The 27,374-nt window shown below is 53.5% G+C and overlaps 1 protein-coding gene across 1 annotated transcript in view; it reads left to right on the top strand.

Annotated features, from left to right (window-relative positions):
• Nucleotides 1-27,142, top strand: part of MYOM3 (myomesin 3) — a gene marked incomplete at its 3' end in the record, with an annotated part of 46,208 nt that extends 19,066 nt beyond the window's left edge. The window contains exons 15-37 of the mRNA XM_082834837.1: nt 1,094-1,277; nt 4,015-4,189; nt 6,365-6,486; nt 6,884-7,071; nt 7,306-7,432; nt 8,564-8,742; nt 11,808-11,922; nt 12,838-12,994; nt 13,696-13,805; nt 15,266-15,310; nt 16,005-16,141; nt 17,486-17,630; nt 17,770-17,829; nt 18,219-18,286; nt 19,363-19,473; nt 21,223-21,310; nt 21,821-21,859; nt 22,107-22,215; nt 23,356-23,519; nt 23,744-23,780; nt 23,958-23,980; nt 25,588-25,643; nt 26,882-27,142. Coding sequence (XP_082690963.1) covers nt 1,094-1,277; nt 4,015-4,189; nt 6,365-6,486; nt 6,884-7,071; nt 7,306-7,432; nt 8,564-8,742; nt 11,808-11,922; nt 12,838-12,994; nt 13,696-13,805; nt 15,266-15,310; nt 16,005-16,141; nt 17,486-17,630; nt 17,770-17,829; nt 18,219-18,286; nt 19,363-19,473; nt 21,223-21,310; nt 21,821-21,859; nt 22,107-22,215; nt 23,356-23,519; nt 23,744-23,780; nt 23,958-23,980; nt 25,588-25,643; nt 26,882-27,142 — 2,700 coding nt within the window. The remainder of the gene's footprint in view (nt 1-1,093; nt 1,278-4,014; nt 4,190-6,364; nt 6,487-6,883; nt 7,072-7,305; nt 7,433-8,563; nt 8,743-11,807; nt 11,923-12,837; nt 12,995-13,695; nt 13,806-15,265; nt 15,311-16,004; nt 16,142-17,485; nt 17,631-17,769; nt 17,830-18,218; nt 18,287-19,362; nt 19,474-21,222; nt 21,311-21,820; nt 21,860-22,106; nt 22,216-23,355; nt 23,520-23,743; nt 23,781-23,957; nt 23,981-25,587; nt 25,644-26,881) is intronic.
• Between the last annotated feature and the right edge of the window lie 232 nt (nt 27,143-27,374).

Consider the following 27,374-nt stretch of genomic DNA (forward strand, 5'->3'; position numbering starts at 1 on the left):
TCATCCATTTACTCATGTATTCATCCCACAAACATAGACTGAGCACCTCTCATGCGTCAGTACTGTTCTCAGTGGTGGATAAACAGACAAACTCCTGTCTCCAGAGCTGAGATTGGAGTAGGGGGTGGGGGATGGATGACAAAGAAGATGAATCCGAAAAGTATTTGGCACATTTGCTAATGGTAGGAGCTTAGGAGAAAGACAGACAGCATGGAGGGGATTTGAAGTGTTGAGGGAGGGGCTGCTGACCTTTCATATGGGGGGCGGTGCTGGGGAGGCCACCCTGAGAAGGTGAGTTTTGAGTAAAGACCCAAAGGAAGTGAGGGGCAAACCAGAGGTTTCTGGGGGAAGAACATTCCAAGAAAAGGGACCAGCAAGTGCAAAGGCCCAGAGGCAGGGATTGGGCCTGGCACCATCAAGGAACAGCAGGGGGACACAGAGCCTGGTGAGTGGGCAAAGGGGGGCATGGAATGTGGCCAGACAGGTGGCAGGAGTCAAGCCATGGAGAATTTCACTCTGAGGGAGATGCGGGGCTTGGGAGGGTTCTGGGCAGACACGAATGTGATCTAACTTGTGTTGTAAAAGGATGCCTCTGCCTGTCATTTGGAGAAAAGACTGAAGGGAGTTAAAGGTAGAAACAGGCAGACCAGTTAGGAGGCTATTGAGATAACTCAGGTGAGAGACGATGGTGGCTTGGATCAAGGTTGTGGAGGGGAGCATGAGGGTGAAAAGCCGTGGTTGGACTCTGGATAAATTTCGAAGGTAGAGCCAACTGGGTTTGTTGACAGAGCATCTTCGGGGGATGAGAAATGAGAGAAAGAGTCCAGGATGGCTCCCAGGGCTCTGGCCTGAGCAGCTGAAAGGACAGGTGCCACTAACTCGATGTGGGCTGCATTGGCAGGGGGGCAAGTTCCAGGGTCAGTTCTGTTGAATGTGAGATGCTCGATGGGCATCCAGGTAGAGACGTCACGGAGGCAGGTGGATCCAGAGTTCAGGTGTTGAGGGGCAGCCTGGGCCAAGGATAGAAGTTAGTGAGAGCACATGTGGGAAGGCAACCATTTAACCAAAGGCAAGTTTCTCTCCCTTGTCACAGTCGGTCATAGGTAGCGGCACCTGGGAGGCCATCAACTCAGAAATGCCTGTGAAATCCCCAAGATTCGCCCTTTTGGATCTGGAGAAAGGGAAGTCGTACGTCTTCAGAGTGCGAGCGATAAACCAGTACGGCATGAGCGATCCCTCGGAGCCCAGCGAGCCCATCGCCTTGAGGGGGAAGCCAGGTACCTGTGTGATGCAGGAGGTGGGGCCAGGCCAGGCCAGACCAGGCTGTCAGCATCCGGGGCTCGGGACCCCATGGCTGCAGGGACACAGCCGTGCCCGTTTCTCTGTCCTTGACCACTTCTACGTATCACAAAGCTGAAAAGCAACATGATCACAGGCCTGTAAAACTTTAGACCATCAAGAATTATTGATACATTTCTCTGGGCAAGAGGCTCTTGAAAGTGTAGACATTTTTTTCTAGATCAACAATTCACAGGTTGCAGAATCCAGCCAGGTCCAGCACAGGATCTGAGTGTGACCAAGTGGTCCCTCAGTTCTAAACGTCTCCAACCAGGGCCTGACCCCACCTTGTGCAGCCAGGAGTGAGCCCCTGGGCAGGCCTCCGGCCCTCTCCCTGGTCCCACCCCAATCCGCCTCACCAGGTGGGACCCCTCTCATCTGCAGCACAGCGTGGGCCTGGGCAGGTCATTTCTGAGCTGCGAACCTTGGCGTCCTCACCTGCCAAACCCGTTGTTCTGAAGGCCTGGTTATTGCCCCCACCTGTGGCTCCTTACCGAGTCTCCCAGCGGCAGCTCCATCCTGGTCCTGACTTCCCGGGGTTCCCTCTCTCCTCTCAGGCCTCTGGATTCTGATAAGATCAGAAGGTTCCCTGCCATCACCAGCTAGTCCTTTAAGGAACCAGCTGTAGCGCTGCCCATCTGAGAAGAGCCTGATACGCTGCAAGGCCTGTTTGGGAATATTTCAAAGTCCTAGATTTGTACTGTTTCAATAATGTAGGAAAAAAATATATATATATATATATATATTCATAGTAAGTATAAATAGGTTGGTGGGCAAATGGAGTTTTTCTTTAATTCTGGTCTGGTTAACATTTAGTCTTGACTCAGGGGCCTGGCCAGTGACTGGTTTGTGATTGGATGCGGGCAGTCTCTGGACCACAAGGCAGCCTTAGGGCAAGGTTCTGGTACAGTTCGGAGAAGGAAAGGAGAGGAAAAGAAGAGAGAGGAGGGGAGGAGAGGAAAAAAGAAAAGACATTTACTTGTATTATGAAAGTGAAGTTATTGTACAAAAATGGGAAAATACAAAAGAAGCGAGAGAGAGAGAGAGGAAGGGAGGGAGGGAGGGAGGGAGAGAGGGAAGAGAATTCCCTCCACCCAGGATCCCGCTGACCAAGGGTAACCACTGTGAACATCTAGGCGCTTGGGCCTCTGCTCTCTGACGCATGCACGCCAATGCATCTTTCTGAAAGTCCAATCAAACCACGTGTAGAGCTTTGCATTCTACCTTTTACAATTAACGTTATACCACAAACATATCCTCAGGTCTTGAAATCATGATGTTGGTGTGTGAGTACTACTCCATACATGGATGTCCTCAGCTCAAGTCCTTGCCTACGGGTAGAATCAGGTCTCTTGGACACATGGGGCCCCTGAGTGCCCTCCTTCTACCCTCTCCCACCACCCAGCCTTCATCCACTGTCACACTGTCTTCAACCTGAGAGGCTGAAGTTGCTGACAGGACCATCCTGAGCCCAGGACCCCAAGTCTGTTTCTCAGTACTTCCCCTGGGCCAAGTGCAGAGCCTGGCTCAGAGCAGGCACTCAGTAGTTACTGGATTTGTGTTGGATTGATGCTGAGTTCAGCCTCTGCCTGTTGACTTTGAGGCACCACCAGAACACAAGGAGACGTGTCCAGGGAAAAATGGAACATGAGGCTCTAGAATTCAGGAGAGAGAGCAGGCCTGGAGGTAAAGCCTGGGGAGTCGCCTGCAGAGAGGTGAGGGCTGAAGACATGGGAATAGGTGGACACTTGAGATGAGAAAAGAGGAGAAAAATGGAGCAAGTCAAGGAGCAGACACTTGGAGGAGTCCCACATTTGGGGACAAAAGAAAGAGGGGGAGGGCTTCCCTGGTGGCGCAGTGGTTGAGAGTCCGCCTGCCGATGCAGGGGACATGGGTTCGTGCCCCGGTCCGGGAAGATCCCACATTCTGCGGAGCGGCTGGGCCTGTGAGCCATGGCCGCTGAGCCTGCGTGTCCAGAACCTGTGCTCCGCAACGGGAGAGGCCACAACAGTGAGAGGCCCGCGTACCACAAAAAAAAAAAAAAAAAAAAACAAGAAAGAGGGCGAGTCACAAAAGGATGCGTAAGGAGTTTGAGAAGGAAAAAGAGAACTAGGAAGGTCCTGTATCTGACATACATACATACATCCTTTCATCCATCTATCCATCTATTCAGCCACCTATCCATCCATTAGTCTATTGATCCATTCATCCATCCATCCGTCCATCCATCCATTCTTCCATCCATCCATCCAGATCTGTCCATTTAACACAACATGGCAAACCCTACCTCAAGGAGCATAGTCTCAGGGAGCCATGAAAGTTAAAGTTTCAAGGGAAATAAAACGAAGTTTCCTAGAGATCAAAGATAAGGCTGAGGAAAATTGTCAGATCTGGTGACCTTTAAGAGAGAGAGAGCGATAGTAGGGTTAATGAATGGGGATTTTAGTGAGGAAGCGGAGATGTTTGGAGGTAAGATGAGAGAAGACTTTCAGAACACAAGAGTCTGAAGGACACCTCTGGGACTAGGGAAGAGCTGCCCAAAGCCCCAGGGCATGTCTGCAACGCACGTGCCCCCCTTGATTGCCATGTGCGCACCTCCCCGCCTCTCCCACACGCCTCCCCCTCCCCAGCCGTGTAACTCAGCATCTTCACTCAGTCCACACTTCTGATTTTTAGCCACTCTCCCTCCTCCAACTCAAGTTCAAGCTTTCCGAGACACGCAGACCTCTGTCTCCCTGACCTGGGATCCTGTGAAAGACAGCCCAGAGCTCCTGGGTTATTACATCTACTCCCGGGAGGCAGGATCATCTGAGTGGAAAACAGTTAACAACAAACCCATCCAGGGCAGCAGGTGAGTTTGCCCCCACCCCTTCCTGCCCTAGGGCAGGGCCGTAATAATAATGAAGGCTCTGCCGTTCTCGGTGCGGTTGGGCATTGGGCACCATTCTAAGTTCTTTTCATATATGAGGTCGTTTAGTTATGCTGCAATCCTCTGAACTTAGGACTATTACTTCTATTATCATTGTACAGATGAAGAAACCGAGGCACAGAGCAGTTACGGAGTTTGCCAAAGCTCACCTAGCTAGTAAGTGCACTTGGCCCAGACGGCCTCTTTTGCGGCAACACTCACTAGGAGCGTGCTGTTTGCAGGTAGTGGTGACTGCCTAGGCCTTGTCTTTCCAGGAGCTTAGAGACAGAGAGGCAGAGAGTGCAGCCAGGGAGGCTGGGGTTCAGGCTCCACACCCGCCCCTCACTCGCCGGGCACCCCTGCACAGAGACTCGCCCTCTCTGAACCTCGGCCCAGACTCCTGTGCTCTTGCCTATGCCACTCCCACACCCCTCTGAGTCTCCCTCCTCACTCGGTGGCCCCGGTCCTCGCAGGCAGAACCCTCGAGGCTTCTGGACTCATGACTTCTCTCCGTTTTGAGGCTCTGTGGGGGCAGGGGCTCAGGTGGTGACACCCACCCCCCCTTCCCTTTCCATCAGACGACTGGCTGGGCGCTGAGCACACCTGTGGGCTCCCCTCACCCTGGGCTGCGAGCCCCAAGATTATCTCACCCAGAAAAGGGGACAGGACCTGGTGCTCCTCTGGCACACGGTGCCTCACGGTCACTCGTGCTTTGTCACTGCTGAAGTTCTCCAGTTGGAGAATAATTAATTGGGTTTTGGACAAATGAGCTCAGAGTCCAGGTTATCCCTAGGATGACATCTCTCCCCTGACTTGCATTCAGATGTCCGTCCCTGAAGGGGAGGACAGGGGCTGGGGGAGAGTCATGTGATGAAAGTGGCATGTCGGAAGAACGTGCCACACGTGGGGCGTGACGTGATCCTCGGTACATCCAGAGACCTCGTCACACGTGTGCATGTCATCGGTTACATGTGTCAGGGCTGGAAAGAGGCTAAACACTGCTGCCCAGCAGTGCTGCCTGGGGTGATGGTGTGAAGGGAGCTCAGCTGGGAGGTAGGGTCTGGTCCACCACCGTTCCATGAGCTCCTCAGAACCTGGCTCACAGGAGATGCTCAAAAAAGACCTGAATGAATGAATACTGAACGGGCAGGCGCTGCGCTGGGATTCGGGAGACCCGGGCTCGGTCCAGGTTGTTCCTAACTGGCTGTGTGCTCTTGGCTCACCCCATTCCTTCTGGGGAAGCCTTTCCCTACCTGTAAAATGAAGAAACTGAACGGTTTGATCCATAAAGGCCCCTCTGACATTCCAACATTCAACTCCTCGGGGTCAACTGGCCGAGGGAAGCTCCCTGTAGAACAAGATTTGCTGCAGGAAAATGTTGACAAGTGAAAAGGGAAAAAAGAGGTTCACAGTTTTGATCTTATCAAGAAGAGACAGGGGCTTCCCTGGTGGCACAGTGGTTGAGAGTCCGCCTGCCAATGCAGGGGACACGGATTCGTGCCCCGGTCCGGGAAGATCCCACATGCCGCGGAGCGGCTGGGCCCGTGAGCCATGGCCACTGAGCCTGTGCGTCCGGAGCCTGTGCTCTGCAGCAGGAGAGGCCACAGCAGTGAGAGGCCCGCCTACCGCAAAAAAAAAAAAAAAAAAAAAAAGAAGAGACAGGATGGGAGGACATTTTTCTGTAAGCAGAGTGTCCCTGTATGTCTCTGGCTGGAAATTCAGAGGTCTCTAAAAGGACTCTGTTCTTTAGTCACAGCATCCATACAGATCAGAAGAGCCATTTGTTGTGTTTCCAGGACGAGGCCCAAAGTCCTAGAGATGTACCAGTTGCTCAGTTTAGCGGTTGGCTACCTGGGCCTTCAACTGGTAACTTTCCCAGCGTATTCGCACCTTAATGATGGGCTCTGGAAGCTACATCCTTTAAAACCTTAAGGACCTCATCCTCCATGGGGCAGGCATCACTCTGGGGGCAGGGGCAACGTCTTTAGGCAAGAACTGAGACCTCAACTCCTACCACGCTGGTGGCCACTTATCCCCACAAGGTTGTTCTAGAAAGTTCAGGAATGTCTCCCTGCTGCTGGTTTGGCCTTTCCTGAAGGCTGTACATTTCTCTCCCAGGTTTACAGTTCCCGGGCTGAGGACAGGGAAGGAGTATGAGTTTTGTATCAGGTCAGTCAGCGAGGCTGGAGTTGGGGAGAGCTCAGCTGCCACCGAACCCGTCAAGGTCAAGCAGGCTCTGGGTAAGTCCAACGGGCAGGTGCAGCCTGCACACCTCTGGGGACAGACCTGGGCTGAGCAGAGAGCAGGGGGCTTATCCACCACCTCTTGGAGGGTCCAACTCCAGAGGCCATGGGGCAGCAGCCTTCTCAGGGGATCTGGTGCTGACCCCGACCACCCCTTCCTTTGGGGAGGAAGTAGCAACGGCCTGAGGCCATGGGGTGAAGTCTCACCAGCTCGGAGGCCCAGGTGCCCTGCACGCAGCTGAGTCAGCATCACCAGTGGATGCTACTGGCTAAGTCCGTGCCCCAGAGCAGGGTGGGCACCCACTGGGGGAGGCTCGCTGCCTCCCTCGGGCCCCACCGCCCAGTCCGGCCGCCCCTCAGGAGCAGTGGCCCTCACCCCCTTGCCTCCCCGTAGCTACACCATCTGCTCCATATGACTTCGCCCTCCTGAACTGTGGGGAAAATTATATGGTCATTGGGTGGAAACCCCCTAAGCGGCGTGGAGGGGGCAAGATCCTGGGCTACTTCCTGGACCAACACGACTCAGAGCAACTGGACTGGCACTCGGTCAACCAGCAGCCCATCCCCACCCAGATGTGCAAGGTGAGGCTAGAATGCGGCCACTGGCCTGGTGTCCTGATTTGTGTGGGTGGAGAGTGGGGGTCAGGGTTGGAGGTCCTGAGGCTGAGAGAGGCCTCACGTTTGGTGCCTCGACAATCCAGCTGATTGTCAAGTGCAGACCAGTCTTACGTGAAGCTCCTGTAGACCTCCTGCTGTGAACCTCGTCCCCTGCCTCCCCAGCCTCAGCCTTCACGGTCTGTGCTTTTGCTCTTCAAGGTCAGTGACCTTCATGAAGGCCACTTCTATGAGTTCCGTGCCCGGGCAGTAAACTGGGCTGGTGTTGGAGAGCTGTCGGCACCCAGCAGCCTGTTTGAGTGCAAAAAGTGGACGATGCCGCAGCCAGGTGAGCGGCTGGGAGGTGCCGAAGCCCAGCCCCTGCCCTCCCCTCCCCTCCCCCAAACTAACAAGCAAGATGACCGCTACCGCCGGGCTCGCTGTGCATTCAAGCTTGCTCTGTTGGTCCCAAACCCCAGACCCCTGCCCCCTGTAACCTCTGACACAGTCTTAACTCTGCCAAGTCAAGAGCCCTGACCTTGGCCGTTGACTGGCCCTGTATCCCCATCCAAACTATCCTCTAGCTCGACACCCCATCTGAGCTCCAATTCTCAACACAGACCAATCTCAAACCCCAAAGGCACACTGCTAGGTGACCAACTCGTCCCAGTTTGCCCAGGACTTTCCCAGTATTACCACCGCAAGTCCTGTGTCCCAATCCTGGACAAACAGGGCAGGTTGGTCCCCCTCTGCACCACCCCCGCAGCACCATCAGCCTTCTCACAAACTAGCCCTTCATCTCCCCCTTAGGAAGGAAGGATGACAACCTTCCATCATTCTGTTCAGCTCAGTTCTGTTTTCTGTACAAAACCTTTACCTGAATGGCAGATAGTCACTACGCGTGATGCTTCAGACAACGACAGTTATAAACAACTGCTGTTTGTTGGGGACTTACTATGTATTGACACTTTGCATAAGTTATGTCATTAATGCTCACGACAGCACTATTTTATAAGAACTAGTATTAGCCCCATTTTACCGATGAGGAGACAGGAACATAGAGGCTAAGTAACTTGCCCAGAGTCCCCATAGCCTGAAAAAGGGTGTTCGCTGGGACATGAACCCCAGTGATCTGACTCTGGAGTCCACACCCTGAGCTTCTACATTAAACACTGAAATGGCAAAGAGATTAGAAAGATTAAATAATGCTGTCTGGGACAGGGATGGGGAGGGTCAAGGATGTTTCCCAGAGGAAGTGATACTGAGCACACTTTGAAGAGTTAACTGTAGTTCAGACACAGACCAAGCTTTGCCATGAAGCCAAGGCCGGCCAGGTCCCCACCATGTCCAGAGCAGGCACTTCCAGGCCTGGCTGGGACTGAAAGATTAACAAGCTTGCTGACTCGCCACCCGCCCACTGTCCGACTGGCTGGCTGGCCATTTGGATATCCATCTCCTTCTCTACCCTGTCTTCCCACAGGACCCCCGTATGGCGTGCGGGCGTTTGAAGTGCGGGCCACATCCCTGATGCTGACGTGGGAGCCCCCACTGTACCAAGGGGCCGGACCGGTCACAGGCTACTGCTTGAGTGTCCAGGAGGAAGGCTCTGAGCAATGGAAGCCGGTCACTCCAGACCCCATCTCTGGCACCCACCTGAGGGTGAGTCCCTGCCCGTTCATCCTCTGATGAAGGATGGGCCCGCCCTAAGCCTTCCCTGCCACAGGATATGGCAGGACTACAGAACACCAAAGCTGGAACAACCCTCAGAGATCACTGCCCTCACTTAATGGCAGCAGAGGACCAGAGAGGGGGAGTGGCTTAGCCAGGGTCACGCAGCGAGTTGGTAGTAGGTCTGGCCGGTGGTTGGTCTTAACCTGCTCCATGCTGTGCAGACTCCTCCCTAAAACCTCACTTATAATCAGCAAGGTATATTAGCATTTGGATATGCACATCCCTTGAGCTAGGAATTCTGCTTCTAGGATTGAACTGTAGAGAAATAATTAGTCAAGTGTGCAAAGACCTAAGGACAGTGATGCTTGTTGTAGCATTGTTTATAAAGGCAAAATTTGGAAACAACTTAAATGTCCATCAGTAGGGGGTTTGCTTAAATAAATCACAGTGTATCCTTAATGTGGACTCAGTGTCAGCGAGTGTAAAGGCTACAGTAGCTGAAGAAGTGGCAATAATATAAAGAATGAGGTAGAGCTAAAAAAATTAAAAATTTAAAAATTAAAAAAAAAGAGTGAGGTAGAGCTACGTGTATGTTGTGACATAAAAACATATCCACCATATGTGGCTAAGAAAAAAAAAGCACAATACAGAGCAGGATATTTGTATGTTAGATAACATTTAGAACATGTATATCATGCTGTATATTAATGAACATAGAGACATGTATGCGTTTCTTCATTTAAATGAGAAGCAAACTCTAAACTCTTTGGATAAATAAGAAATCTAGCAGAATCATCGGTTTTATTCACCTGTGGTGGTTGTTTTCACTTGCACTCGTGTAGAAGGGAAAGCACAAACAATGCTCTCCTGGCATAACAAAGGCAACTCACATGTATTTGTCATGTCAGAAAGCAAAGGTGTCCATTGAAGCATTCTTAGCAGACACAGATTACTAACAGACAATCCATCAGGATCACAGACTTCACAGCAACCATCTCTGAAGCCAGCATGTCTCACAGGCCTTCTTTGTTTAAGGAAAGTTTGTAAGGAAAGTTCTGTGATGTGTATTAGGTTTTCTCTTCTGCAGCTCTAGGGAGAGAGGGAGTATTTTCTCCACCTCATTTTCCTGAGGCATCTTTCACCAGCAGGCAGGAGGGTGTGTGGGTTTCAAGACCACACGTTAGCACTCTGTTAGCACCAAGAGGAAAGAAAGCAGGCTTGAGAGGCCCAAAACAACGTGGAAAGAAGATACTAACAAGCAGAAGACGGCACATGTCACGTTTCTGCATGGTTTACGTGCATTTGCAAGTCTAAATGGATTTTTACAAAATTGTCAATTCTGGTCATCTCTGGGAATGGGGCTGCCAGGAGAGCCTTACCCCTTCATTTTATATTCTTTTCTGTTGCTTTAATATTTCCTCCAACAAACATGAATTTCTTTCATAATCAGAAAAAAATAAAAATATTTCCTTTTGAAACAATAACATTAAGGCTATCTAAGACCAAATGAAGAAGGGCTTTCCTGGTGGCACAGTGGTTGAGAGTCCGCCTGCCAATGCAGGGGACACGGGCTCGAGCCCTGGTCCGGGAAGATACCACATGCCGCAGAGCAACTAGGCCCGTGAGCCACAACTACTGAGCCTGCGCGTCTGGAGCCTGTGCTCTACAACAAGAGAGGCCGCGACAGTGAGAGGCCCGCTCACTGCGGTGAAGAGTGGCCCCCGCTCGCTGCAACTAGAGAAAGCCCTCGCACAGAAACGAAGACCCAACACAGCAAAAATAAATAAATAAATTTATTTTAAAAAAGACCAAATGAAGAAGGGCAAGCTTCAGCCCATGGAATGCTCTGAGATGTGCAGTTTCCACCACCACGGGGCTCGGCTCCCTACAGTAGAGTCGGCCAGTGCTGGACAGCTGGCCTGAGAGAACCACGCAGGATGGATGGTCCCTCAGCTCCCCAGGCAGGCTGGCCCAGGGCTGGGGAGCCTCGGTGACTTGGCACCGTTTCTGCATGTGGGTGGTTGGCCGGCATTCACTCACTCAGTCATTCACTCAACACTTCTGGACACCTACTTAGTGCCAGATCTGGAACCAGATTGTAGATGTAAAAAGCTACAGTCACAGTCCTTAGGGAACAGGCAATTACAATACTGTGTGCCGTACAATCAAGGAGGGTCCGAGGGATTCTGGGAGCTCCAAGGAGGAAGGTAAGAGGCCTCTCCTGGCCTCGTCCCATCTGGCCAAGCTGAGTGGCCAAGGGTGAGCTGTTGTTGCTAGACCAAGAGAAGGGGAGGGCGTTCCAGGCAGAGAGCTCAGCAAGGGCAAAGGCAGGGAGGCGTGAAGCGACGTGATGCGTGGGGGACCCTGAGGAGTCAGGGAGTGAAGGGGGTGCGGAGAAGAAGACAGAAGGCTGAGGATGGACGGATGAGGAAGGCTTTAGGTACCAAGCCTCGAAATCTGAACTTTACCCTGAAGGCCACTGAAAGAGTTACGTGTACTCAGACTGCCATCTTGGAAACATTGGCAGAGGGAAAGATAGACCGGGAAGAAGAGTCTAGAGGCAGAGGCGCCATTTAGGAAACTGTTGGACTAATCCAGGAGAGAAGAAATAAAGCTGCAGTCAAAGGTGCAGCTGGGACACAGACAGGCCACGTTCAAGAAATGTTAGGGAAATAAAATGGGAACTTCGGTGATTGGATGTGTGGGGCTCAAGAGAAAGATGTCAAAGACGATGATCACCAAGCTCCTTTATAGGGAGACAGATGGAGGAGAGGCAGGGGGCGCAGGAAGAGAAAGGGTTTTCTTGTTGAGAGGCTGGTGATGCGTTAAGTTCCGAGCAGGTGGAGTTCCAGGCATCACAGCGTGGGAGGTAATCTCAGGGGAGAGGCTCACCTGAAGCTGGAACTCAGGAGAGCAATGTGCCCCTAGCCTGCCCCCCACCCCCAGTGCAGCCTGGCCCTCCTGGGGGTCCCCTGCAGCCCGTGGCCAGGGCTGCAGGAAGGGTGGGTCTTTGCCATCCTCGGTGCTCACTCTTGCCCCCTCCCTTCCCCCAGGTTTCTGACTTACAGCCGGGGAAGACCTACGTGTTCCATGTACAGGCTGTGAATTCAGCGGGCCCAGGGCAGCCATCCATGCCCACCGACCCCATACTCCTGGAGGACAAGCCAGGTAGGGGCAGGGGGAGGGCGCTTGTCTGCAGCGGGAGGACAGAACCTGCTGGGCCCTCACCCCACCACACCTTCCTGGCCCTCATTCCTTCCTGCCTGTTTCTCTCCCGTCCACACTCTCCTTTATTTCTGTGGGATCCCAAGATTTGAACATATGGTTTCCTTCCATGTGATGGGTCTTCCATCCTTTACGTGCCACATTCTTAAACTCATACAACTCTTCGTGGATATCTAAAAGAACAGCCAACTTTATTTCAGATATGCCGTGTGGCTTTGCCTGCCTTGCAGTCACGGCTCCCGAGGTCCGCTCCTACCACATACGCCAGATGCTGCGCTGGGTCCTTACACTGTCTGGCTCTCCCAATAAGCCCCTGAGGGAGCCGTCACTGTCCCCACACTTTAGAACTGATTTCACTGCAGCTCAGAGAAGTTAAATGACCAGGTCACGCAGCTAGTATCCGATGGAATCACTCAGCTCTCCTCACTACAAAGTGCGTTCTTTTCCATTCTTTTAATTATTCATTCATTCAGCAAGTATTTGGTGACAGCCACACTGCACTGGGGACATGGCAGTGATGAGAAAGCAAGGTCCCTGCGCTGGTGGGGGGAGGGGCAGGACGAACGGACAGTAAACAAGTAAATGATGAAAAAGTCAGTGATAAGTGCTATAAAGGAAGTGCAACAGGGTGATAGGGCGGGGTGGGCTTTACGTTAGCCTCAGTAGTCTGAGGAGGTGACGTCTGAGCTGAGAAGGAGCCTGATTATATGAGGCCTTGGAGGCCACAGCAAGGAGTCTGGGGTTTCTTATTTTATTCAAGAGCAATGGGCAGCCACTGGAGGGGTTAAGCAGGGGAGGGCGCTGACCCAGTTTATCGTTTCTAAATGTCTGCTGCCCTCCACTGGCTCCCGCCCTCAGATGCTCGGGAGATCGAGGTTGGTGTGGACGATGAGGGCTTTATCTACATGGCTTTCGAAGCCCCCGAGGCCCCCGACTCCTCGGAGTTTCAGTGGTCCAAGGACTACAAGGGCCCACCGGACCCACAGAGGGTCAAGGTCGAGGAGGAAGTTAACAAGTAAGTGAAGGGAGGGGCAGCACGACTCGTCCACAGGTCCCAGACGTTGTCGGATGAGTCGGGCAGAAGCTCGTGGGTGAGACCATCCGGCAGGACCCCCAGATAACGAGCTTGAGAGGACTGCTTGGTCTCTCCTGAGGGACGCTGACTGCCACCCGGGGAGAAGTGAGGGAGAGTGCCTGGAGAGGCTGAAACGGTGCCGTTCATTTGCAGACGCTTTTCTGGAAGGAATGTGTGTGCCTCCGAGGAGACGCTCAGGACTTGGTTTCTAGCCTGAGTGCCAGCGACTTGCTCTTGCAAGTTCTCTGGGTTCAGCTTCCTCATCAGTAAAAGAGGGGTTAGGATGTCAAGGGCCCCCAGGTCTCCCTCCTCCACCCCCAGCAGCTCTGGCCTTGGCCCTGTCCAGCAGGAGACAAAGCTGATGGCTTGAGACCTGTGGAGAGAGGCAGGCCTGGGGGATGTGGCCAGCACGAAGACTGTTCCAGAGAGCCTGGCTAGTGAGGACCACTGAAGGTGGCAGGCCAGACGTGCCCTGGGCGGGGGACCCCAAAGAGGTGTAAGGAGGCTGCCACCCCTGCTTACTGGCTTGGCCGGGGTCTGGGCTGGGGTGCAGGGCTTGCAAAGCCGACCGAGACTCCCCAGCTCCCAGGCCTCCAGGGCACACGGCCCCTCTCAGAGTCTCTGCCCTCCTGTCTCTGCAGGTCCAAGATCATCCTGAAAGAACCTGGCCTCGAGGATTTGGGCACCTACTCGGTGGTGGTCACCGATGCTGACGAAGATATCTCAGCAAGCCACACGCTGACGGAGGAAGGTGATGCCCCTGTTCCACTGCCACCTCCCCAGAGAGACGACCCCGACACAGAGTCCCAAGCACAAATACCCCAGAGGCCAGCAAGAAGCAATAAAGATGAATAAAGCAGAGATTTCCAGGGAAGTAGGCCCTCACCCACCCATTCAGTCAGTCAGCCAGTGAATAAGTGTCTGCTGAGCACCGACCATATGCCAGAGACTGTCCTAGGCACTGAATTACATCAGTGAACTCAACAGGCAGAAATCCCTGCCTGATGGAGTTCACGCTCTTCCTGTCTCTCTCTTTACTTTATCTACTTTTGATAAAAAGCAAAGGTACCAGTGAATTATTTCACTTCCTTCCGTAGCCTAAGAAAAACAACAGCATAAGTAGAATGATAAACTGCAAATGGCAGTCAGTCTGAGGAATGAGGATGGCAAAAGGGAGCAGTGGGGACTGTGGTAAACCAGAGAGGGGATGCCGGGCCTCAGCGGTCATCTATGAGACTCACCCTCTGCTGTCTCCATAGCAACTGGAACAGCCCATTGTCCTCCCTGATGATTGCACTGGAGGCCATTTGATTTTGTTAAGAAGCAGAAGCCAGGCAGGTCCAGAGTGCAATTCCAGTTCCACAATTTCCTAGCTGCTTGACCTTGGATAAGTCATGACACCTCTCTGGGCCTCAGTTTTCTCATCTGTAAAGGGGGATTATAATCCCTGCTGTCCTAAGTGAAACAATGTTGTTATGCAGATATACTTAGATGATTCCATGCAAACTAAAGCCATCCACAAAAGTAATGGGGTTTGCTTTTTTTTTGGACTGGATGCTTGCCATGTGTCCAGACTCATCATGCTGAGGACTCTAGAGCTTATAAGAGGAAATGCGATATGAGCCCTGCCCCTGCCAATTCATTCATGCAACACGTATTTATTGAGCACATACTGTGTGCCAGATACCATGCAGGTCCAGAGCTCAGCTTAGCAGAACAGACAAACCTAACACAAAGAAGCAGTTAGCAGTGAGACAGCACTCTGCTGACCTGCCCTAGACACATGCAGACTGAAATGCTCAGTGGGGAGAGCAGACCCTCAGATGCTGGGACAGTATGTCTCAGTGGGTTAACAAGGGGCCTCAGGAGACAGACAGTAATGCTCACCCCACAGCATGGTGTGAGGACGGCTGAGATCATGCAGAGCCTGGCACACAGTAGGTGCTTCTCTGGGGAGGTGGCACTTGATCAGGTCTTGAAGGACAGGAGAATAAGCAACCTCAGGGTGGCCTGCGGCAGCCCCCGCAGCCCCCTCAGTGCCCCAGAGCCAAGGCCCACAGTGGTCATCATCAACCCCTCAGTAGCCAAGTGACCCCAAGCCGAGTCTCTCGGGACTTTCACCCAGTGTGGATGCTAGGACGGCTTCCACGGGCCCCACTGGCCCGGGTATGTCATTCTCTTTGGTTTCTTCCTTGCTCCTCCCTGTCCCAGAGCTGAACAGGCTGAAGAAGCTGAGCCATGAGATTAGAAACCCAGGTAAGTGGTCCAAGCCAGCAGCCTTGGGCAGTCCCGCCAGGCCCACCAGGGTGTTCTGAGCAGGGCTGAGTCAGCCAAGAGCTAGAAACTAGCCGGGGGTGGGGGGGGCAGAGGATGGGGACGTCTTGGGGCTGGAAGGTCAGAGACCCAGGGAGTCCTCAGTCCATGAAGGGAACAGAGCGGCCAGCAGAGAGCACATGGGATGCAAGGGAGGGCAGAGTGGCTGGTTTTTTCTTCTTGGATTGTGGGTCATCTAAACCCCTGCTTCCCTCCATTGGCCAGGAGTAGCTTTTGCAGGCCCTGGCGCAGGGGTCGCAAATTTGGGTGCATATTGGAATCACCCCCGGAGCTTTTCAAAATCCCAATGCCCAGGCCACACCCCAAACAAATCAGAACCTCTGGGTCTGGAGCCAGACACTGGTGTTTTTGAAAGCCCTTGGGGATCCAGGGTCCAGCCAGGGTGAGAAGCATGACCTCAAAGTTGTGGGAAGAGGATGAATTCCCTGAGATGAATTCAATCTAGGGGGACTGAATGTGGGAAACCCTCCCCAGCCCCTCATCCCCAGTCGTGTCTGCGTCAGACTCTGAAACATTTTGCACATTAAATGCCCACAGTGTGCTCAAGGTGGGGCTGTCGGGAGGGGGGAGGGGAGAAGGGTTCCCTGCCCACCCTTTCCTGTCCTCTGCCTCCCAGTGATCAAGCTGATCTCCGGCTGGAACGTTGACATCCTCGAGCAAGGAGAGGTGCGGCTTTGGCTGGAAGTAGAAAAGTTGTCTCCAGCCGCTGAGCTGCATCTAATCTTCAACGAGCAGGAAATCTTCAGCTCACCGGTAATTGGGGGCTCAGAATCCCTAAGTGAGTTTCCTGGCCCAGGAGGTGGTCTCACAGGCAGTGGTCTCCACTGGCTGCGCCTCCCCCGAGCAGACTTTTCAGAAACGGCCACCAGCTTTGGCTGTCACAGTGATAGGGTGGGGGGTGAGGACACCTGGATTTTAGTACCTGGGGGGTGGGTGGTAGGGATGCTAGACACTTGCCAATGCAAGGAACACTCCCACAGAGAACTTCCCACGCCTCCCACAATTGTTCACTGTCCTGTCAAACATTTGTAAGGTGAAAAACCTACATTCATGCTTATAATTATCCAAGCCTAGACCCTAACTCTGAGATATAAACACAAAGAATTTTTTTTGCAGTGTTAACATACACTGAATAGAGAGTTTTTAATCTATTAGCCACATTACCTATGCTCTTTCATTCGTTTTCCTGTTCTTCTTGTACTCATGAAGATGTACATGAGTAAAATCTCTCATGAGAGATTCAATCATGAGAAGATCTTATTTGTGAATTTCATCTCCAGATGACCATCAAAAAATATGTGTTATAAAGAGAGGAGCTGGTTCTGACAGAGGAGGAAGAGCTCAGGGCTAGATGTCAGAAGACTCATATTCATCTCCTGTGCGTTGTGTGCCCTTGGGCAGGTCTCTTCACCTCTCTGTGCCTCAGTTTCTGCATCGGTACAATGGGGTTGGTTGCCCCAGAATCGGGAGGAGCAATTGGAAAAAAAATAGATTTGAAAGTTCTGCACAGAGATTAAGCATGACCTTGGCTCATGGTAGAGGCAGGGTAACAAAGTCTGGACTCTTGGTACACAGCGCTGATACTAGCAGGTGCCGCTATAGACAAATCAAATTAGACGTTTCTCTCAAATCACACATACACCCTAAATGTGGAAAATAAAACGTCTGAAAGCTGTTAGAATGTGACAAAATGTAAATAAGTGCTAATTCTGGGCAGCAGGTTCCCAGGCTTTTTTATATTATCCTTTACAGTTTTATGGGGGATTTTTTTTATATTAAATTGCAAAAGAAGTAGAAAATAACCAAAAAACATGGCACAGTAGGAGGTTGGGGATTATTATTAATTGCAACTGATACAAGCACACAAGACTCTTTCCAGTGTCTGCCGGGCCCAGGGTGTTCTCAGGGGCCGGGTGTGAGAAAAGCCCAGTCTATATACAGGAGAGGGGTACCTTGGGCCCCCTCCCCAGTCTCTGAAGGCTTCTAACTCTGCATTTATTACCCCCAAGTCCAACCACACCCCGATTTGCACCCCACAGCACAAATTCCCTGGGATTGGAAAAGGGCAGAAAGACTTTCGGGTTTTGGTCTCCCCAGAACCGCAAAATCAATTTTGTCCGAGAGAAGGGCCTGGTGGAAGTTATCATCCAAAACTTGACTGAGGACGACAAAGGGTCGTATACTGCTCAGCTCCAAGACGGAAAAGCCAAGAACCAGATCACCCTGGCTCTGGTGGATGACGGTCAGCTGTGCCCTGACCCCCGCCCTGCCCCATGCACCCGGCCTCAGCTCTCAGCCTGGGCGTCTCTATCCATCCTGACGCCCTCCTCTGGACCTGCGCTACTGCTGGTTCACACCCGTTCCCCCCTCTGTGTTCACAGAGTTCGACAAACTTCTAAGGGAGGCAGATGCTAAGAGAAGAGACTGGAAGAGAAAGCAGGGTAAGAACTGCTGGGGCGAAGTTCAAACACTTCGGCCAGCAGGCCAGCAGACAGCGCCGGGGAACCGCTGGGCAAGTGGATTAATAGATCCCTCCGCCCTGCTGGACCCCCCTGAGGGAGGGCCACTGCCATTTGATCTAGTGCTGTCCCTGTGCCAGAACGAAACAGCACTTGCCCAGCCCCGAGACTGCGCGCCCTAAACTTTGCACCCTAGATGCCTCCCAGATACCTCACCCCAGTCCCCTCCCTCGTGGGGGCGGAATTCCAGAATCCGAGGGGCCAGTAGTCATTAGGTGCCTCTCCCCAGCTGCCTTCCCCCATCTCGCCACCAGGTGGCGCCCGGGCCGAGCCCGGCGCTCTGACCGCTGGGCGTGCTGTTTTGCCCTCAGGTCCGTATTTCGAGGAGCCTTTGCAGTGGAAGGTCACCGAGGACTGCCAAGTGCTGCTGATGTGCAAGGCAAAGCCCCGCCCCCGCCTCCAGCCCTGCCCCCAGGCCCCGTGGGGCAAGACCTGTGGTTGTCCCCAAGCCCCGTGGCTGTCTTTTGCCCCACTCCCTGCAACTCCACACCCTGTGCTGGTGTGATCCCAAGCAGAGGAAGTAGCCCCAGGGATTTTGCATTTAACTGGAAAACAGAAACCCAGGGAGCAGAGTTAGTGTGAATTAGTGCACTGAGTCAGCCTTGAGTTAGATCTCCCCGCTTTTCCGGGAGGGGTTCTGGGGGTCAGGGGTCTGGGAGCAAGTGAGGGCTCTATACGTTGAGTGGTAATCCCTGTGTCTGTTAGCAGCCCTGCCAGACACTGCTCTCAGCACTTCAGAGCATTATTTTATTTCATCTGCCTCACAATCATCTGTGAGAGAGGTGTTACAATTCCCACTGTAGGATAAAAAACCAAGTGGGGAACTAGCTGAAGACTACATGGTAACAGGCCGAGTCTAGAGCCCAGGTTTTAACCGGATGTGCCTGACTCCAAAGCGGGTGTTGTTTCTCAGCACCCTGCAGCCTTTTAGATACCTGGGGGAAGGCAGGGGAGGGGAGGGCGCACTCCCAGAAGCCTATCCATTCAGCAAACCTAAGTACCTACTCTGTGTAACACACTCTGCAAGCACTGGGCACACAAGGGTGAAGAAGTGGTCTCCTTAGGCCTGTAAGATCCCACAGTCCAAAGCAAGATCGTGGCGAAAACAGCATAGCTCCTGCTGTGATGGAGACATGCAGGAAATTGATTACTCACGATGGGGCACACTCTGGGGTGCATAAAGGAAGGCTTCCTGGAGGAGGTGACACAGGCATTTACAAGAAAAAGTAGGGTAGGAAAGGGATCAAGAAGCAGAGGGAATAGCATTAGCACAAGTCCTGAGTCCAGAAACCATCAGAGGAGACATGGTGTGAGGAAGGGGTAGGCTGAGATTTAGCCTGGGGGTAGGGGAGGAGTCATGTTTGTAAAAAAAAAAAAAAAAAAGGTTCTGCTGATCTGAGTCTTCACTTAAAAGAGAAAGCCTGAAGGAGTCTCCTCACTCCCCACCTTCCTCAGGTGACCAACACCAAGAAAGAAACCCGCTTCCAGTGGTTCTTCCAGAAGAAAGAGTTCCCAGATGGTCAGTATGACCCGCAGACTGGAACAGGGCTTCTCTGCATGGAAGAGGTAAGTGCAGCTCTGACTTCAGGGCTCACAGCCTACAGGCAGTGCCAGGAGCACTGGGCAGGGAGTCAGGACCAGGGTGAGGCAAGTGAGGCACTGACCTCACGCACAAACTTTCAGGAAGTACTGAAAGGCTCAGTACTCAAGATAAATAATATTTCATGCAGTATTTTTAAGGATCAAAATTCATGCCCCCAAAAAAAGACCATGAGGGAAAACAATACCAAAACTTTAAATAAAAACAGGCTCAGTAATACTGACTTTTCCTTTTAGTTGGATTCCAGTCCTGGCCCTGCCGCTGACTGCATGGCCCTGGGCTAGTCACTGTCCCTCTCTGACCTCAGTTTTCATCTGTTACACGAGCAGGTCAGAGGGATGCTCTCTCAGAGATTCCTTCCTGCCCCCGCAGCCTGAGATTCAGGACAGGAAGACGGTCTCCGTGTGAGGCAGGTCTGGGCAGAGCAAAACAGGGCCTGGAGCTCACTTCTCCCACCCACGACCTCCCCATGGCCCTTGGAGGAGTGTGACCTGGTTAAGGTAGAAATGCAAGACTTATTCTTAAATATTCAATGTCTTTCTGCCTTGTCCCTGATCTCTGTGGCCCCACCGTGTGCCAAGGAGGACTGTGGCAGATGCAGGTTTGCAGACTCGGAAGGAAATAATGATTTCAGGGTCCTCTCCCAAATCCCGGCCAAGACGATGGCAAGTTGGCCTTTGTCATCACAGTGCAAACTCTTCACACAGGGCTTGGCATCGAGTAGGTGCTTTATAGCTACTGAGTCTTGTCATAATCATCCAGCCTATTGGTGCAGAACTTTCTGGCTTCCGAAGTTATCTCCCTTGATCTTCACAGCAACTATAGTACGTAGCTAGGGCAAGGATTATGCCACCATTTTACAGATGAGTAAACTGAGGCTCAGAGGGTTTAAATACCAAGATACAAAGCTTGAGAGCGGGGCCGGAAGTTTCTCCAATCACTGTCACCGGAATTTGGCTGGGACTTCGGAGCCTTCACTGAGGGAGGGGGCAGGGGACATGGGAGAAGACTGTTGGGGTTTTCAGCCCTTCGATACCCCAGTTAAGAGATGCTTCTGCCTTGAATCCTGCCTCAAAGCACACTGTGTAGAGATGGTTGGGGTGAGGGGGGCCCTTCGAGGGGACAGGGAGGCAGATATCACGCTCCCACCCCCGCAGCCCCTGGAGGAGATGCTGTGTAATGAGAGGGCACAGCGGACTTCTGACCTTGCTTTCAAAGCATGACCCAAGTTCTTGCTTTGCTGAGTGTTGACCCGGGCTTCACTTGGGGTTGACAAGCATGTGCCAGTAAGGACCGCCTTGTCCTGAGCAAAAGAAAGCACACTTCCTTCTGAGAGATGCAGAGAGGTCCCTCTACCCAGGGCCCCTGGGAAGCAGGGCAGCGCTGGTGGAGGGTGCGCCCTGCTCGGCCCAGCTCTGCTAGGAGGGCCCGCTTTGCTCTGCTCAGAGCAGCTGCCTGAGAATCACATGCGGGGCGTCTGTTTCTGCCCTCAGTTCCCCCTCTCGCCCCACCTCCAGGCCCAGACAAGCCCTGGGCTTGGGATCAAAGGGCTCTGGAGCTGGAAGGAGCCTCAGAGATCACCCACTGCAGGGGGGTAAACTGAGGCCCAGGGAGGAGAATTAGGGGCAGGCCTAGAGCCCAGGCTTCCTGACTTGCTGTCCATCGCTCCTTCTGGAACTCATGCTGACACCGCCTTCTCACATCCTTCTTTCCAGCTTTCCAAAGAGGACAAGGGCATTTACAGAGCAGAGGTTTCCGATGAGCGAGGGGAGGACGACACCATCCTGGACCTCACAGGTGAAGGTAGGAGCCGGCGACATCAGAGACGGGCCAGGAGGGCCTCACACTGAACCAAGAGATGCAGTGTGACCTGTGGGGAAACTTGGGGCAACTGAGGCCCAGGGGAGTTAAGTGACCTGCCCATGGCTGCACAGCTGGTCAGTGGCAGGGCCTGGTCTGTGTGACGCTGGTGCCCATGTTCACTGCACTATCCCACAGCGAGCCCAGGCTTCAAGACCCAGAGCCTGAGTTCTCTGCTCTGCCCCCCACCCCCACCCCCGGCGGGCCCCAGGCTCCTCACCAGGCTGGTCGTCTCAGCCTGCAGGAAGACTGTCGTGTCGGCCCATTCGTCCTCCATCTGTGTTGCCCCCCTGCCCCACCAGTCACGCAGTGCCCCAGATCCCCTCCCCACCCCTAAGCCTGTGTTCTGAGAGCTGCTCATAAGGTCCACCAGCCTTTTCCAAGGACGGCCCCACCTGGTGCCTCCCTAGGGGAGCCCTACATCAGCTGACCATTCCCTCTGTCTCCCTCCAGCCCTGGATGCCATCTTCACTGAGCTGGGCAGGATTGGTGGTAAGCAAGCCCCCTCCTTGCTCAGCGCTGCCGTGATGCCACAGAGCCTCTGGGGGACCTCTAGCCATCCTTGGCTGCTGGGGGTGGGTTTAGTTTCCAGCCTCAAAGACTGGGGGAGATGCTCCTGCCTCTTCACAACACTGTGTTCCCCCCACCACACCCCAAAGCAGGGGCGAGCTGGCTGCCCCCCAGATGTGCTGCCCAAAGGGCCTTGGGGAAGGCTCACCCTGCTCCCATGCCTCCCCAGCCCTCTCTGCGACCCCACTGAAAATCCAGGGGACCGAGGAGGGGATCCGGCTCTTCAGCAGGGTCAAGTACTACAACGTGAGCTACATGAAAACCACCTGGTTCCACAAGTAGGTTGGCCTTGCCCTGGAGCCCTAGCCAGGCTGGAGGGGGCCCAGCACCCGCCTCAGAGCCCAGTCCCAAGGGCTTGGCAGAGACAGGGTCTCTCACCGGTCCTGCTGTCCACAGAGGGAGTCTGGGACAGGGAACAGCTGTTAGAGGCACAGAAGGGAGGCTCCCCAGGAAAGGTGGGAACCCTGGCGCTAAGATCACTTTCCCAGAATATCCATGGCCAGAGAAGGACCATTGTCTTAGAGCACCATCTGGGAACTGGGGGAGAGAAGGATGCAGGAACGATGGGGAACCAGATGATCAAGTGCCCTTGTGGGTCTCTGCAGCCTTAGCAAACTCAGGCAGCCAGGCTGAGGGGAGAGGTGCAGGCAGAGGGACCTGGGGGGCTGACGACTAACTGAGGGCCAGGCCTTGAAGGCAGGATCAGGTATCAGAGACTCCGCCAGGAGCTAAGTGACCCCAGAGAGTTTGGGAGCAGAATTTTCCCAGTGCTTCTTACTTGCAAACCTCAGCCTTGTGGAGCAGACATTACTGCACCCATTCTATGGAGAAGGCTAGACGGACTTAGTCAAATTGGTCATGTGAGTGAGACCAAGGCCAGGCTAAATTTCAGAACAGTGAAGCTCCTTCTCTAGAGTTTCTGAGCCCCATGACGAAGCCCAGAGGTGTCACTTCTGTGACAAAACACTGACATGGGCCAGGTGTCTTTAGGAATGAAATTTAAGTAAAGGAAAGGAGTTTATATAGTTTATAAGAATTACGTAAGAGTGATTGTGGGAAGAAATGCTGGGAGGTTTTACGATGAGGAAAAGGATGAAGTGAGGAAGTGGCTCCCACTGGTGGGGTGTGGGGAGGTGGTCACTGACCCTGGAGCACCATTTCCTCAAAGTCCCAGCCTGCAGGACATGTCATAAATATAGACTCAGCGCGGCCACAAGGTTTGATGAATGAATGAATGATGAGGGGATGAGTGGATAGATATATATCAAATATCTCATGCATGGTCACCATTTTCAGCTCACACATCTGGGAACAAAACCCCGGGAGAGGAGTTTGGGGCAGGGGTGCCTGTAGATGGGCGGGCGGACAGCCCGTCCCAGACTGAGCTGTGTTAACCATTTCTTCGCCCTCACGTTCAGAGAGAAGCGCCTGGAGAGTGGTGATCGGGTGAGGGCGGGCACCACCCTGGATGACATCTGGCTCCACATCCTGGACCCCAAAGACTCAGACAAGGGCAAATACACCCTAGAGATAGCGGCCGGGAAGGAAGTCCGGCAGCTCTCAGCTGATCTCTCGGGGCAAGGTGAGCGCTCCGCCTGTCTGTCCTCAGTGAAACCTGTTTAGAAAACCCCATGGTCTTTTGGGGGGGCTCCCATCTCCCCACCCAATCCTAGCACTGCCCCCAAGAGAATGCTGGAACAGAGTGAAGGAACAGTCAGTGCTGAGCTCTATACCTGTGGGTTGCAGGAAGCAGGGAGATTGGGGGTAGATGCCCTGACGCACCTTTTCCCCTTTTCCTTCTCGTAGCTTTTGAGGACGCCCTGGCTGAGCACCAGAGACTGAAGTAAGTTTCCTCGGCGTTTCTCAGTGTGATCAAGGCCTCTGGGGTGCACGAGCACAGGACCCTTCCTGGGAGGCCAGACAGCTCCACCTTTCCCCCGTCACCCCCTCCCCCCTCCCCGGGCAGGACTGTCCTTTAACAAATGAAACTCCAAGGCTTTTTCCCATTTCCGTTTTTCAGAGCCTTGGCCATCATCGAGAAGAGTAAGTCCAGCCATATTTCTGTTGTTTCCACTTCTGAGTTTGGGGCGGCTTCCCAGCTGCTCACGCCTCGTGGCAGATAGCTGGAGTCCCAGTTTCCCATGGGGTCTGTGTGGCTCTGGGCCGTCACAGAGCTGCCGGGAGACCCGGATGGTGGCAGCGTGAAGACAGGTGTATGAGGAGTCCGAGGATACCTGAGACCGTGGATGTGGACGCGCCTGGTGCGGGCCTGGTGGCGAGTAGGCACATGGCCGACGTCGGTGGGACTCCAAAGGCAGGGGCAGACAGGACCGAGGCCCTGTCTTCCAAGCGAGGCCCGGGAGGGGACGACTGCAAAGCTGAAGCTGGTTCTGGCTGTGGGGCCCTAGGGCCTCATCTAATCAGGACACAGCCTCTGAGTTGCCCAGGGGGACCACCAGGCCCACGCACCGGAGCTTCTCCGGGTCCCCGCAACCAGTTCTAAAGCACCCAGTTCCAGGAGGCTGGCTTTCTGGTCTCAGTGAGCCAGCCGGTCAGTGTAGGACCTTCCATGAGGGGCAGCCTCCTGGCAGCAGAGCAGAGTAGCCCCGTTCAACCTGACAGTGAGGAGGGAAACTGACCGTTTGGGGCCATTGGTAGGAGGGGGCATGAGCCCTATGTGGCGTCTTGTCCCTGAGTGTCCCCACTTGGCGGGAAGTGCAGGCCGTTCGTAACTGCCATCTGGGAGGGGGCCATCTGGGGTCCAAGAGCAGTGAGGAGCCCTCGCAGCGGGCGGCCACCTCGGTGGGCGGAACGCAGCCTGCAGACCCGACTCAGCCCATCACACCTCCTAATCACCTGCCCCCCCATCCTGGAATGCCGAGTCTCTGCACAGGACACCCCCCCAGCACCCTAACACAGGGGCCTAAGCTCACCACCTGTGCTTGCTAGGGCTGGCCGAGTTGAGAGTCAGGGGAAGTGGATTGTTTCGCCCGCCACGATGGGCCTGGGGAACGTTCCTCCCACAACAGTGTCCATCTCTGGGGCCGTCCTTCCCCTCCCCCTTCAACCCTGATTCAGGCTCCTCCTCCCCTACCTCCGTTGCACAGACACCAGCCACTTCAGGCTCTTGGCACATCCCTGATCCTGGTCTAGGGTCCGTTCCCACAGCCTCGACTGCGACATGCTGGCTTTCTGCTCAGTGATTTACAACCACAGTCTCTTCCTGCCCAGCCGCCATGGCCACCAGGTCCCCTCCCTTGACCAGAGTCAGTGTCCCGGAAGCTCCCTTCCTATTCACTCCCTGAGCTGGTTCGTCACACCTGTCGTGTGCATTTTGCCAGTTTAAGGCTCAGAGCAACCTTATCACCTTCTCTCCCAGTCCTCAGGGGAGGGGCACCTCACTGTCACCTCCAGGTACCACCAGCCATGATAATAACCTCAGGTCAACGACAGAAACACATTACGTCCCTATCTTGTGTTTATAAAGGCAAGGAAGTAACATAATACAAGTTTAAGGATGTCCACCCAAAATGATGCAAAAAGAAAAAGAAGCATTGCTTCAAAATAAACCTCAACTTCGTGGAACCTGCTGCTGGGAAGCAGCTGGCAGGAAAACATTCATCACTGGGGGTCTCGTTTTTCCCTTCCAGATCGTGCCAAAGTGGTGAGGGGCCTGCCGGACGTGGCCACGATCATGGAAGATAAGGTACTGACTGTTCCCCAGCCCACAGCCGGCAGTCCCACCCTGGGTTCCCTCCTGTATCCATCAAAGAGCACGAAGCAATGCAGCACCGTGGATTCCAGAGCCGAAGGGGCTGGATGCACCAGAGTCTGGCTGAGTGACCACACCTCACTGGTCACATGTAGTATAAAGGAAAGACACTGAGCCTGGTGTCAGGCCCGTGTGTGTGTGGGGGGGGGGGGTGACAGGCCTGTGCTCACCCCAGTTCTACCCCATCTCTCCAGGTGGCCCTGGGTGTCACGGACTTCTCTGTGTGAACTTCAGTTTCCACAGGAGTTTGACTAGACTAAAAAGCCCTTTGAGGACTGAAGTTTTTCAAGTCTAATGTTCTAGAAAATGATGGCTAACGTTTTCATGTTGCTTACTTTGTGCCAGGCACTATTTCATTATTTAACCATCAAGGCAACCACATGAAATAGTGTGTTATTACTAGTCATACTTTATAGCTGAGGAAACTGAGGCCCAGAAAGGTTAAGAGACTTACCTAAGGTCATACAGCTTAAAGGAGCCGAGCTGAGATTCACAGCCTGGCAGCCCAGCTCCAGACGGCCATTACACTAGAGTGCCTCTGCAGTGAGAATTGCTCTGTTGAGAATTTTCAAACTCAATTCTTAAATCTTTATGTTAAAGCAGTCTAGCCGGGCTTCCCTGGAGGCGCAGTGGTTGAGAGTCCACCTGCCGATGCAGGGGACACGGGATCGTGCCCTGGTCCGCGAAGATCCCACATGCCGCGGAGCGGATGGGCCCGTGAGCCATGGCCGCTGAGCCTGTGCGTCCGGAGCCTGTGCTCCGCAACGGGATAGGCCACAACAGTGAGAGGCCCGCATATCGCAAAAAAAAAAAAAGCAATCTAGCCTTATTTGCATGGTAAAATCATAATGAAATATACAATAAAAAGCAATAAAGCAAAGTCCAGGCCATTCTGGGGCAGGTAATTGCTAAAGTAATAACGGTCCGACAGTCTAAACAGTTAAGTGTTGCCGTAGAAATGTTGAGAATGGAGGATGTGGGGTTAGAGTAAAACATCTCCCTTTACTGTTATTACTTGATGGGTCACAATAAAACACACATAATGAACTTACCACAAGGAGCAGCTTATACTGGGAGCTCCCTGGGAGTGTGAAGGTTTATAACCTTCACACTTTACCAAGGGTTATTCCAAGCGTGTGGACTGAGCGTTCCCTTCCTGTCCTTTCAAACAGACCCTGTGCCTGACCTGCGTCATCTCAGGAGATCCTATCCCTGAAGTCTCTTGGCTGAAGAATGACCAGCCCGTCACCTTCCTTGACCGCTACCACATGGAGGTGAAGGGGTCGGAGGTCACCATCACCATCGAGAGGGTCAACAGTGAGGACAGCGGGCGCTACGGTGTCTTCGTCAAGAACAAATATGGCTCTGAGAAGGGCCAGGTCACCATCAGCGTGTTCAAGCACGGGGAGGAGGACAAGGTGCTGAAGATGTGACGGTCGGATTCAGGCACAGCCTGAGGTCTGGTCTGCATGGACTACAAGGGTCAACCAGTGGCTCACAGCCTGGCACAAGCCACGGAGGCGGGGCGGGGGGATTGGACATTGTGGGACCCGGGACATGGGAGGGGAGTAGCTACACCAAAGTGGAGAAGCATAGACCTTGCTGGGGTTCTGGGAGGCCTCCAGGCCTCAGCACTGGACTTGGAATGGGAGACCTACGTGCAAA

Source organism: Leucopleurus acutus (genome assembly GCF_964270905.1).
Source record: "Leucopleurus acutus genome assembly, chromosome: 2".
Lineage (NCBI taxonomy): Eukaryota > Metazoa > Chordata > Mammalia > Artiodactyla > Delphinidae > Leucopleurus > Leucopleurus acutus.